General features: G+C 42.3%; 1 protein-coding gene across 15 annotated transcripts in view; it reads right to left on the minus strand.

Moving 5' to 3' along the window:
• Positions 1-13,843, minus strand: part of PRG4 (proteoglycan 4) — a 120,821-nt gene that overhangs the window by 94,903 nt on the left and 12,075 nt on the right. For 12 of the 15 annotated variants that reach the window (XM_083156756.1, XM_083156762.1, XM_083156760.1 and 9 more), the window contains exons 5-7: positions 6,703-6,819; positions 5,966-6,079; positions 3,607-3,747 (exon numbers count right to left, since the gene is read on the minus strand). The exons of 2 other annotated variants lie outside the window; for them this stretch is intronic. In XM_083156756.1, coding sequence (XP_083012882.1) covers positions 3,607-3,747; positions 5,966-6,079; positions 6,703-6,819 — 372 coding nt within the window. The remainder of the gene's footprint in view (positions 1-3,606; positions 3,748-5,965; positions 6,080-6,702; positions 6,820-13,843) is intronic. One more of the 15 variants, XM_083156757.1, reaches the window with a different exon arrangement.

The following is a 13,843-nucleotide window of genomic DNA, read 5'->3' on the forward strand; positions in this document are numbered from 1 at the left end:
GTATAACTTCAGTACTTGCATGCAGTTCTTATATGTTCTTGCCATTTTACAACATATTGTGAAGGCTGCTCATATTTTCTATAGTAAGCGATTTTCTTTGTGTCTAATTATGGGCTGCAAAGTGATACTCGGACAACCCAGCATATGCAAGTGAGATCCTTATTTATATACATTTACAGTCCTCTGGGTCAGATTGCTATAATTATTTATTTATTGTATACAGTAGTGTCACCATATGATGCAGCATTGTACTGAGAATATAATTTTTTTACATAAGTCCCTGCTCCATTAAGAGCTTACAGTCTAAATTAGATACCAGATTCAAGCAAAAAGGAGAAAAGGAAATGTCTTTCTGTGTGGTGCACCTCATGAGAAAAATAGCATAAAATTTAGCTTTTATTAACATATTAAAAGACAAAGAGGCGAAATATAGACAAAACAGTGAAACATAAAACACGGACAGTATATTAAAAAGGATAAGCAAATTTATCCTCACTCAGTGTGGCCCAATTCCCCTGTGGTCCCCTTTAAGAGTTTGCAAACGGTGTTTCTTTTTTAATTAGAACCGTGCTGACAGGCAGTGAGTACTAGTATGTGGGAGTACAACATGCTTTACTATATGTGCCCTGTCAGATTGGAGTTGTGTCCAGAAATCTGGAAATGCCTATCACCTTAAGCACTATGGCTTGGAAACTGTGTAACCAATATAACAATTAATCCCAGATAGTGTGGTATTAATTAGGGAGTTACAGAGGCCCCTCCAAAAAGCACACCAGTGTCTGAGCAATCACCATACAATTGGGACTGCAGATCTCCCCAGCCTGCGGTAGCCAATGAGGACTGCCACTCCTCTGGCACCCCATGTTAGCCGGGGGTATAGAGATGATACACTGGTGGTTAACCCTTCAAGAGCTAAGGCATGTGGTGGCGTGTCAATTACAGCGCCGTCCGAGTTATTGCCCGCTCTAGAAGGTAAGGAGGGAGCTCATACACAGCGAGCAAGGCAGGCGGCAGCGTGTCAAGTACAACGCTGTCCGTCTTATAGCCTGCTCCTAATAAAGGTAGCGGCAAAAGTAAACAGAGACTATGGTGAGCGTCGGCGTGCCAAATACAACGCCGTCCGACTTAACACCAGCTCTGTAAAACAGCAAGCTGCAGCGCAGACGTCTAACGCTGCAGCCTGAGACAAATAGTGAGCCCAGTGGAGACTGGCGTTCACTCGGTCTAAAAATAAAACTGGACACAATCAAAATGCAGTATAAGTGGGGAGGGCAAGAGGGAATAACACACTGAGGGTTAGGTCAGTGTACACTTCGCAAACAGAGCTTCATCAGGACCAGGGGCCTCTGTAACTCCCTAATTAATACCACACTATCTGGGATTAATTGTTATATTGGTTACACAGTTTCCAAGCCATAGTGCTTAAGGTGATAGGCATTTCCAGATTTCTGGATACAACTCCAATCTGACAGGGCACATATAGTAAAGCATGTTGTACTCCCACAATACTAGTACTCACTGCCTGTCAGCACGGTTCTAATTAAAAAAGAAACACCGTTTGCAAACTCTTAAAGGGGACCACAGGGGAATTGGGCCACACTGAGTGAGGATAAATTTGCTTATCCTTTTTAATACACTGTCCGTGTTTTATGTTTCACTGTTTTGTCTATATTTCGCCTCTTTGTCTTTTAATATAAGTTAATAAAAGCTACATTTTATGCTATTTTTCTCATGAGGTGCACCACACAGAAATACATTTCCTTTTCTCCTTTTTGCTTGAACCTCGATCCATGTCCAGTGGTAGCACACCCTCTTCCTAAATATAAAGGAATAATTCTACTTCCATGAGGGTCCTGTCTGAAATACATTTGTAAATAAACCTGTGCGACTGACCGTCCTTTCCCCCTGTCCCCCAAAAAACTAAATTAGATACCACTCATGTTATTGGCTGAGGACATTGCTTTTTCCTCCATTTGCAACATCAAAGATTAAAAGTAGGGATACCAATCCCGGGGCATTTTTTCAATCCCGGGATTGGAAAATGCTCAATCCTGAGATTGGCATCCCTAATTTTTAAGAAACACAGCCACACCCCCCCCCCCCCCAACTGACACACAATTACAGTCATGGTTGGTCTGGCAGACGGTGCTGCCGGGGAGCAGGGCAGTCAATGCCGCCGGGGAGTGGTCCTGGAGGTGCCATACTGAGCGCGCATAGCGGGGCAGGCTATGCAGCTGGGGAGTGGTCCTAGAGGTGCCATACCAAGCGGTTAGGTGGGCGAAGTGAGCGGTGCGGCCTGCGCAGCCACATGCTGGGACAGGAACAAGCGGGCAGCATCTGAGCGAGTGATCAGACACTGCCCAGCATTAGACTGCAAACCCCGGGCCAAATTGGGGCCAAATCAAAACTACTCAGGGCTCATTCTTCAATATTTCTGCTGTTGCTCAGTAATCCCATCCATTTCTACATGATACTGTGCTTAACTCATGTTTCCTCATCAGTGCTGGGGATAAATATGTATTTATTCAAATCATATACCATAGATTACAACAAATATGCATGATGTAGAGGAACAATACTGATACTTACCTATCCTCCTTAGAAAACCCGGGAGGCTCCTGAAAATCAGGTCCCCCTCCTGGCCCCCCAGAAGTGGGGCAAGCTTCTTGCATTCCTGGCCAGCCTCATCAGCCCCCTCTCTGCCAGTAAAATACCGGCATTCATGGCTCTTCAGGGAGGAGGCAGGCTAACATGACACAAATCATGCCATTTTAGACCCTCCCTGAAGAGTTGTGAATCATGGCATTTACTATAATGGGGGTGGGTTTAAATATGTCAAGCTCAGCCCCCACCCCCCAGTGGTGCTGCAGAGAACTCCTCTCCTCTCGCTTAAACTGGAAAGGAGACTTAAAAAATAGGCGAGTACTGATGCCTGTCTTAAAGCTCTAGATATTTGTGAAATATGAACTTTTTCTATTGTATTTTCTTCTCTTTTACTGATGGTGCAAGTCAGTATGCAAGTGAGCATTACTATTTAATGAAGGTAGTAAAAGGGTTAAAAAAAATTGATAGCCTTTGGTCTGTGTATGAACACGTGATGAGATGATGTGAGTACAGAGGTGCAAGTAAATCAGAAAATAGCCATTTGTCTTACTGTTATAATTACAAGGGAAAGACCTTCATAGAGTATAGCTAATTATTCTAAATGATGAGATGAAAGTACTTTCTCTTGCATTATATGTAGCACCTTATACTGAACACTGTAATAGTGATGATAATGATCTAGAAGCTACAAGGGAGTTTCTGTCAGCTGTATGTGCCTCTCTGAAAGCACAGGACTTCTTCAACAACATTTGTGAATGCTTTGCTGGCAATATTTTTGTACCTAGACATTTCAGATTATGCAAAAATGTTTCATTTAAATTTTCGCCATACATGACAATCTTATAACCACTTACCCTGTGAAAATATTCACTAATAAAAAAATTCAGTTTCAGTGACTTTGAGATTTGGGCGCAGAGATCTAAGTCAGATTATTTATGACTCAAATCTATGCTCTTTGGGTGCAGAAACTCTGCCCCCAAACATGCCCGTTTTACTAAATACCTTCTGGGTCGTCTTCATAAACTACTATAATCTTCCTTTTCTTCTTTCTTGGCTTTTTAGGTGAAGAATTGATTGGACTCTTACTGTTCTTATTTGGGGGAGATTTTTTATACTTAGATGGTGCTTTTCCCTCGTAGGGATCTAGATTAAAGTGAATACACACTCATATTTAGAATCAACAAATGAAAAAAAAGGAAACCATGCTGCACTTAGAGTTAATGAGATCAATAGTTTTATTTAGCCAGAAATTAAATAAAATGTGAATTTAATAAAAATAATGTTTCAGAGAAAATGAGAAGCATACCTCCTGAAGCAATATTACTTTGAGTATAATTAGCAAGTATATTCATGACAAATGCTTGTGTTATTTTAATAACCCATAGGCAGAGTTGGATTAATCTGAGGCCATTGTACAGGGGCCGCACACACTCCGCTCACCATGCACCCATAATTATACTTATCTCTCTAGATCTCCTGCATTGGCCAGCACTGCAGAGCAGAAGTAATCAATGGGAGCAGTGTCTAGTTTCCCGGTAATATGTACATGCACAATAGAGAAGTCACCAGGAATGTGGCACCATGTTCCCGGTAAACGCCACATACACAGACGCATGCACATAGGCCCCCTACTCACTTATACTGCCTCTAGGGCCATCACTCATCACCAGTGTGTGTGTGTGTGTGTGTGTGTGTGTGTGGGAGGGGGTGGTGGTACTGCGGAAAATCTCAATTGGGCAAGATGTAATAGGGAAGGATTTTTTTAGGCAAAGTCAGAATTCGCTTGCGATTTCTGGTGATTTTCAGTAATGGAATTGTGCAGTTCGGTTTTTTATTAATGGTGTGCAGATTTGTGGAAAAATTAAAAAAGCATAACCAGCCCCGGGTTCATTGAGTCGTTCCTGGTTCTCCAAATATAGAGGGATATAAATGTGGGTTTCCCCATATATAAGAAACCAGCACAGGGCTCTTGGATCAGTCCTGGTTCTAAAATTACTGGGGATTCCCCATATTTTGGAACCAGACCCAAGCTCCAACAGGCAGTGGTGTCATGCCACAGCTGGGGGAATTTTATTTATGCAAGAACCATGACTACCGTGGCTGGTCAGCAGTGGACAGGGGTACCTGGGGTCCCTCCACCAGGCTTCACCCATCCAGGGCTAAAGCCCGGGGCTGTCATCAGCACACCTGGTTGGTAGGTGCCACTCTGATTAATTTGTGTAAAACACCTAACCTTGGATTGTGCTGTGGAACTATAACTCCCAGCAAACCTCCCCCTTATACTTGTAAACACTTTTTTGGACGGGACCGTGCACATATCTCAACAATCTGTGCATAGTTCTGTCAAACTCTTCAGCCTGGACCTGGTCTATTTTGTTGGCAATTTTTGGTAATGTTTACCAAAAATCACATCCTATTACTTTTGCAATTTTTATGTTTTCTATGAGAAAACATCAAAATGTGATTTGTAATGTGCTATTTTTTAGACATTTTTACCGCAAATCGCACCCTATTAGATGTGCAAATTGCGGAAACTGTTTTTTTTTTTGTCACAAAAATTACTGAAAATCACACCTTATTATATGTGTGGTATAATGGGCCAGATGTATGAAAGAGTGCAATGGGGGACAAGGGGTATCAGCGCACGTTATGTGCACTAATAACTCTCCCCCATCTAAGAAGGAGCCAGTGTGCGCTAAATGACAGGGGAGATATGCAATCTGTCCATGTTGTCACTGCTATCTAAATGATAGCAGGCCGATATGCAGGGCTATTGTATACTGTTCTGCCCCCTGTCGCTATCCGCTTCGACAGCTTTAGGGTGGGGAAGCCCTATTTCCACAACAGGGACAGAGGGGGGGGGGGGGGGGAGGAGGAGGAAGGAGACAGCACGTTAGTGTGAGTTGATACTCTGTTTCCTCAGAGACATCACCGGAGGGGGGTGTTTGCATTCCCACGCTTCGGCAATGAGGCAAAGCAGAAAGTGTTATAGCGGCACGATAAGCAGCGCTATAATACATCTGGCCCTTTGCGGGCTGCAGCGTGTTTAACCCTTTTGTGGTGTTGTGAATAAATATTTACTCATTATACTATTTAATAACATAGCCTGCATATCTTATGAACAAAGTTTTATTAGTTGCCCAGGGGCCTTTATAAACCTTAATCCAGCTCTGCCTCTGCTCTGTAATCACTACATTATCTGATAAGCTTAGAGAACCATGACAGAGTCAGTAACGAGTCAGTATTGCCCGCAAACATGAATGCAATACATGAAGACAAGTGCCCTGGTTCTGATGATATTACAATGGAGCATATGTATATTGCATATGGAGACCATTAAATATCATCGCAACAAAAGTACCTTCGTTGTCATCTTCTGGATATGTTATTGTCCTATATCTCTTCTTTTCTGGCCTTTTAGGGCTTCTTTTTATAGTTTTTTTTAGTGCTGGTAAAGTACTTTCCACTGAAGGGTCTATAAGCAAATGCAGATATAATAAATTGTTTTTAAATAGTTGTTTTCATATCAATGCAAATGTATTCTGCAAAAGCGTTCTAGTGAATTTCAATTTGAGACATTGTAGTCATGATGAAATTGCAAGGGACAAGAACAGAGTGTTCAGTACACACTACGGTATTTGGATTTTAACATGAATGGTATAATCTACAGTATGGGGCTGGCTCTGATTAGACACACAGAATCGCATGGAAGTCTGACTACACTCACTCAAAACTCCAACGAAATGTATCTCATGTACGAGTCCACAAGGTAGCCACCCAGTTACAATCCAGAAATGCTCATTTCACTGATAAAAGTGAGAGCACATGGAGACTCATCAAGGGTGAATGCACATATGAATAATGTCACTACATGCTTCCGGATCTGAATCAGGCACTATGTTTATAGTATACCTGGGTCCCAAATACATCACCTTACCTTGGAGCACCAGGTTGCAAAGAGAGATCCAATCCAAAACCAATGTTTCTCACTAACATCCATGCCATGTAATGAGTCACGTTCCCTGATACTGGTGATATTATAATGGTACATATGTATATTACATATGGACACCATTTAATATTATCGCCAAAAAGTACCTTCTGTGTCATCTTCTGGATACATTGAATTGCTATTTTCCTTCTGTTCCGGCCCCCTAGGGCTTCTCTTTCTACTTTGTTTTGGTGGCAAAGATGGTGAACTTTCCAGTGAAGGATCTATAAGCAAATGCAGATGTTTTTACATTGATGATTTCATATCAATGTAATTAAAATTTGTAAAGAATTGTAATGAATTTCAATTAATTACATGAACCTGAACTAAGAAAGGAATAAAGGTGTCAGCATACCCTTTTTGGCCACTGGTTCACCAGGATCTGTACTGTATATTTAAATAGGCCTGAAGTGCTCACTTTGCTATATAGGAGTATTCAATTAATCACATTTTTTTCCCTTCAGTATTCAATTGTATTTTAACCCATGTTTTAGTCATTCTGCACCCATGCCCACAATTTTTCCCAAAAATAGGTGAAAACACGTGGAATCCTCGATCCTCGTATTTCTGGTCTGTGACAAATTTTTTGCCTACGTGAAAAATAGGCACTTTAATTGAATAGGTTAAATCAAAATTTAACCTAAAATATATCAAAAATAGAATATACCCCCAGCTGTAAATCAACTGCTAGCACAAGCAAAAATGGTAAGCAAGCAAGGTAAAGGAACATTATAGCAGCAGTAGCACACAAGTGCAGAGTGACTAATTTGCTTTTTTTATGATTAACTGGGAAAATAACAACCAGATATCAAAAACCTTGAGTAAAAAATAAAGGGTTAACCTCTAATGTGTATGGCAACTTGCACAAACAGAAGAATTGTTAAGTTGTTAAGCTAGTTAATTTGCAACATTACCCTTTATAGATCTTTAGTAATTTGCGAGGCCTGAGAGTTCTTGCGAATGATTTTGAGCTCAAGCACTGTGAGTGTTCGCACAGTGCTGCAAAGCCACCACCCAGCAATTGTGGGCAACACCCTTGTATACACCCCAGTTTCTGTCCATTTTTTCCCACTTTCCAGGCCCTGCCCACAGAAACACCCACATCACGTCTACATTGGTAGTGCTCCTTCACAGGCATATTTCTGTTCCCAAGGGTGCGAGCGTGTACGGGTGATAAAACCTGCACATGTGCACTGCAGACGATACGCATGCATACTGTGCAATAAATGCCCTGCGTGTGAACTCACTTGCGAACGAATGAACCAGAATAAGGTCTTCAATACATTGTTAATGTGGTAAATGGTAAATGACTATACTAGCTGCAAACGTCTGTTTTTAAAGCAATATCTACATAGGTGTCTAGAGGCCCATTTCCAGCAACCATCACTACAGTGTTCTAATAGTACATTGTGTTTGATAATCGAATTAGAAGACTAATGGATTATTTGAAAACCCTTGTGTAATTATGTTAGTACAGCTAAAAATGGGTTTGCTCATTTGAGATGCTATAAAACTGGCCTTCATTTGAGCTAGTTGAGTATCTGGAGCATCACATTTGAGGGTTCGATTATACTCTCAAAATGGCCAGAAAAGATACATTTTATGTGAAACTACAGTCTGTTCTTGTTCTTCGAAATGAAGGGTATTCTATGCGAGAAATTGCCAAGAAACTGAACATTTCCTACAATGGTGTGTATTACTCCCTTCAGAGAACAGCAGGCTTGAACCAGAGGAGAAAAAGAAGTGAGATTCCCCAATTCACAACTGAACAAGAAGACAAGTACATTAGAGTCTCTAGTTTGAGTAATAGGCACCTCACAGGTCCTCAACTGGCAGCTTCATTAAATGGTATCCGCAAAATGCCAGTGTCAACATCTACAGTGAAGAGGTGACTCCAGGATGCTTGCATTCTAGGCAGAGTGTTAAAGAAAAAGCCATATCTTAGACTGGCCAATAAAAGGAAAAGATTAATATGAAGAAAAGAACAAAGACATGAAGATTGGAAAAAAGTGTTATGGACAGACAAATCGAAGTTTGAGGTGTTTGAATCACACTGAAGAACATTTGTGAGATGCAGAACAAGTGAAAAGATGCTGGAGAATGGCCAATAAAAGGAAAAGATTAATATGAAGGGTACTTGTTTCCTAGCACGGCCACAATCTTGTGGATCGTGTACCTTTAAGTTAAGGTACACGATCCACACGATGGACCCGATTTCCTTTGAAATCAGGTCCATTTTGCCGGCAAAGGTACAAAATCGGGGGCATCGCGTCGGTCGGGACCATTAACATTGGTCCCAACGCGATGCCCCCGATTTCCCCATAGGCTTCAATGTTAAAATATTTTTTAACATTGAAATCGTGAGGATCGCGTCGGTCTTGTGCCATTATAATGGCACAAGATGAGATGGACTTGATTAAGTCCATCTCACCTTTAAAAAAATGTGAAATGGGCCAATATGACCCATTTCACATTATAGATGTCCCCGTCGTCACCCCACGATAGACGCCAACCCGAAGCGTGGCGAGCGGCGGCGGTGCGCGTCCTCCGACCTTTTCATTCCCCTACTATCCACGACGGCGTGGAGTTGAGAATAGAATAGTGTGGCGAGCGCAGCAAGCCACCGAGCCCGAAGCGTGGCGCACGCAGCGAGCCCCGCGAGGGGACGCGTATAACTTCACAGGTATACGCGTCCCCTCGCGGGGCTCGCTGCACTCGCCACGCTTCGGGCTCGGTGGCTCGCTGCGCTCGCCACACTATTCTATTCTCAACTCCACGCCGACGTGGATAGTAGGGGAATGAAAAGGTCGGAGGACGCGCACCGCCGCCCCTCGCGGGCTCGCTGCGCTCGCCACGCTTCGGGTTGGCGTCTATCGTGGGGTGGGGTTTACGTCGTTAAATTTGGGGGTCTAGGGAATATTTTACATTGAATCCAATGTAAAATCGGGTCCCAGGGACCCGATTTACATTTCATTCAATCAAAAAATCGGGTCGAAAATCGGGTCGGTCGCGTCGATCGCATCGCATGCGACCAAATCGCATGCGATGCGATCGACCCGATTTTTCCGACACGACCACCCCGATGTAAATCGGTGTGGCCGTGCTAGGAAACAAGTACCATATGAAGAAAAGAACAAAGGCCCTTATTCTGGTTGGTGCGGATATTCCCGCATTCTTACGGAGCGGTCCGCACGCCACGGTGTTTTGCCGCATGCGGCCATCGTCCGTAGAAACGCCCACGGGTCCTCCGCATTCGGACGGACTCACTCTTTAAGAACAGGGCGTGTTTACGGACGACATACAAACCATGCGTGTGCGGGAGAAACACTCCGATTCTGCACGGTATTACAGAGTATTACAGAGTATGCTCGGAAATACCGCATCCGAACGGGAGCCAAGCGGTGCTACCGCCCGTAAGCGGAGTATTTACGCCAAACAACCCACTATGAAGTATCTTCTGCAATACATCACATGACCCAATTATTATACATGTCTAATACACATGTGTATTGATAGTATTAATATTCAGTCATGTCCATTGTTAGCAGTTTTTAAGTGTGGGACAAGTACAGCATATGTGGGGGATTACTAAGGTTTCCTTGAAGCAGCAATGGTTTCAATTAAAGCACTGACAAGCGGCCTATTAGTGAGTAATGAGTAAAGGAGTAGATTCTATTGGGTTCAGGTGTTAATGGTTGTAGTCATTAGGCGTACGTTCGCCTACCGCATGAACGAGTGGTGTCCGCAAAGCAATAGTACACTTGTGGACACCGCACATTTCTGCCCTTTTTGATCGCGTGCATTCGGAGTGGTTTCCGAATGTACGCCCCCCAACATAAGTGTACTCCCCCGTGTCCGCCCATGTTTCCGCCCCGTTTTGCCCACTTTGAAACTACGCCCATGTGTCATTCCGCATGACGCCCATAATACGCCCCTATTTCCCGACTGATAGCGGTGAACAGTTTTGGACGGGATTTGCCCGAACTGGTACCGAGTCAAGGCGTGGCACATGCGCGTAGCGTTCTCCACGCATGCGCAGACGCCGTAAAGACGCGATCCGTAAGTACGCGGTAAAGTCCGCGTCAATCAGAATAAGGGCCAAAGACATGAAGATTGGAAAAAAGTGTTATGGACAGACGAATCGAAGTTTGAGGTGTTTGAATCACACTGAAGAACATTTGTGAGATGCAGAATAAGTGAAAAGATGCTGGAAGAGTGACTGACACCATCTGTCAAGCATGGTGGAGGTAATGTGTTGGTCTGGGGCTGCTTTGGTGCTGGTAAAGTGGGAGATTTGTACAAGGTAAAAGGGATTTCGAATAAGGAAGCCTATCACTCCATTTTACAACGCCATGCCATACCCTGTGGACAGTGCTTGATTGGATCCAATTTACTCCTCCAACAGGACAATGACCCAAAGCACACCTCCAAATTATGCAAGAATTATTTAGGGAACAAGCAGGAAGCTGGTATTCTGTCTGTAATGGAGTGGCCAGCGCAGTCACCAGATCTCAACCTCATTGTGCTGTTGTGGGAGCAGCTTGACCGTATGGTATGCAAGAAGAGAAGTGCCCATCAAGCCAATCCAACTTGTGGTAGGTGCTTCAGGAAGTGTGGGGTGAAATTTTTTCAGATTACCTCAACAAATTAAAAGCTAGAAAGCCAAAAGGTCTGTAATGCTGTAATTGCTCCAAATGGAGCATTCTTTGATAAAAGCAATGTTTGAAGGATAAAATTATTATTTCAAATAAAAATCATTATTTAGAACCTTGCAAATATCTTGACTATATGTTCTATTAATTTTGCAACTAATTTGATAATTAAAAATCAGTTTTCATGTAACACACAAAATTGTCTGCGTGACTCCAAACTTTTGAACGCTAGTGTATACCATCAGATGCTGACTTCTGTTTTTACACATCAGCCTATTTTCATTGGCCATCAGTGCCCAGCAAAAATGTAATTGATAGTTTACTACAGTATAAATCAGAAGTTGAAGTGGGAATCTTGAATTGGAGGTTTGGAAAATTTAAGGGGATTTAATGTCCACTGTAGGAAAAAAGGGTTGTATCCACTCAAAAGGGGGCACCTACCTCAGCCCCTCAACATCGTACTCAGCCCCTCATCATACTGCTTAGCACCTCGTCATCAGCCTCTCATCATACTGCTTAGCACCTCTTCACCTCTCTTTGTTCCTTATCACTGTCCTTACCCCTCATTATCATTACTCTGCCCGTCATCACCCTCCTCCCCCTCATTAACTTCTTCAGCCCTCAATATCTTCCACAGGACTAGTTGTACTAAGCTTCAAAAGTGATAAAATGAAGAGTGATAAACAACCAACCAATCAGCTCCTGTCTAACATTTTTCAAACACAGTCTCTGACATGGCAGGTAGTAGCTGATTGGCTGGCTGTTTATCTCTCTCTCCATTTTATCACTTTTTAAAGCTTAGCACATCTGACCCTCTGCTCCTCATAACCTTCCTCATCCCCTCAGTACATTTCTTTGCACTTCATCACATTATTATCCTAGGCTGGTCTACCCAGGGCCATCTTAACACCACATGGCAATCCAATGCACCAGGGTCTCTACCCCAGGAGGGAGGGGGAGTGGGTGTGCCATCAGCAAAGATTTCCATGTGTCTGTATGTGGGGTTACCATGTGGCAGCAGATGTTCTGTCTTGGAAGGGAGAGGGAGTGATTTGGCTACAGGCCTTAAGAATATTTGGGCTACCCAATCACTGTTGGCCACATACCAGATAATTGTGTACTGGCACACTTAAAGCACTGGTATAAATTTCATGATCTTTCCCTACTCAAAATTATTGTACCAGGCATTAACAGGAACACTGCACGCAAGCAATATTATTGTACATTTACATTAAAAAAATGTTCGGTACAATGGGACCTCGCTCCAAGATGTGCAGCATTTCTGGATTTACTTTGGCTCCTCTTGAGAAACATCTCGTGCCCTTGCCTTGGGACTACAGCATGTTCCTAAAGCACAACAGGATCGGATCAAGCCTGCTTTAATCCAGGAACTGGTAACAATTTCACAGTGCCTAGCTTATTGGAAAAGGTCCAAGTCTGAGATATATACTCATTTGCCATCCAGTGGTCATACAAGTCCTTTCCTTTTATTTATACATTATATTTTTATTAGTGTGTATCAATATTGTATATACTGTATACAGTATGTTTAGAATAAACTGTTTCTTATATATTTTGTCAGCCTGCGCTAGTATACATTTTTCTATTGCAATTTACCGTTAGAGGGCTGACTACCCTCTTACCTGCTACACCCCCACCATGACTGGTGTTAAGCTTCATGGTCAGCATGGGATACCCTGTAGCAGGATGAGATCTGGATGATCATGAAGCTGGTACTACACTTTGCTGGAGACCAGAGACCTTGTGAACACTAAATTCTGCTGTTTAAATGTTCATGGTAAACTGAAAGGTTTTAGAATCATAACACGTGTTTGTAATTTTTCACATTTAAATAAATCAGTCTGACTCTTCTTTACAGTACATACAGCATAATGTCATTACAGCACCTAGAAACATAATGCACAAGGGCTAGGAAGACGTCAACATTATACATTTCTTTTTTATATACAGTATATAATCTAACTGTAGTGATGGTACAGTCATAAAATTGATCATTACATATATGTCTATTTGGTGTAATGGTTAGCATTACTGCCTCACAGCACTGAGGTCATGGGTTCGATTCCCACCATGGCCCTGACTGTGTGGAGTTTGTATATTCTCCCCGTACTTGCGTGGGTTTCCTCTGGTTTCCTCCCACAATCCAAAAATATACTGGTAGGTTAATTGGTTCCCAACAAATTAACCCTAGAAACTGTTAATAAATAAATAATAATAAATATTTCTATTAAATGCACGTCATATTATATATAGGTTTGTCATGAACTGGTTATACCAATGCTTGGGAGACTGAGAAACTTAATAGTTTATATCCTATATTATGCTCTTAGCTTTATTTTGCAGATGTTCTATGAACATCTCACTAGGAGCAGCCTCCCAAAATAAAGCCATTTCCAGAATCTTACCCTTATTTATGGGAATATCAGGTGCTTTGTCTGGTACGGCTTCATCTCTCTGAATATCATCTGCATCAACATGATGAACAAGATCGTATATATAAATAATATGATTGAAATATTTTTTTTATTAATTTAATTAATTATTTAAAGTGATGGTAAAAGTGTAAATCTATTCG

This window comes from Crinia signifera, chromosome 8 (assembly GCF_055691185.1).
Source record: "Crinia signifera chromosome 8, ASM5569118v1, whole genome shotgun sequence".
NCBI classification, from domain to species: Eukaryota; Metazoa; Chordata; class Amphibia; order Anura; family Myobatrachidae; genus Crinia; species Crinia signifera.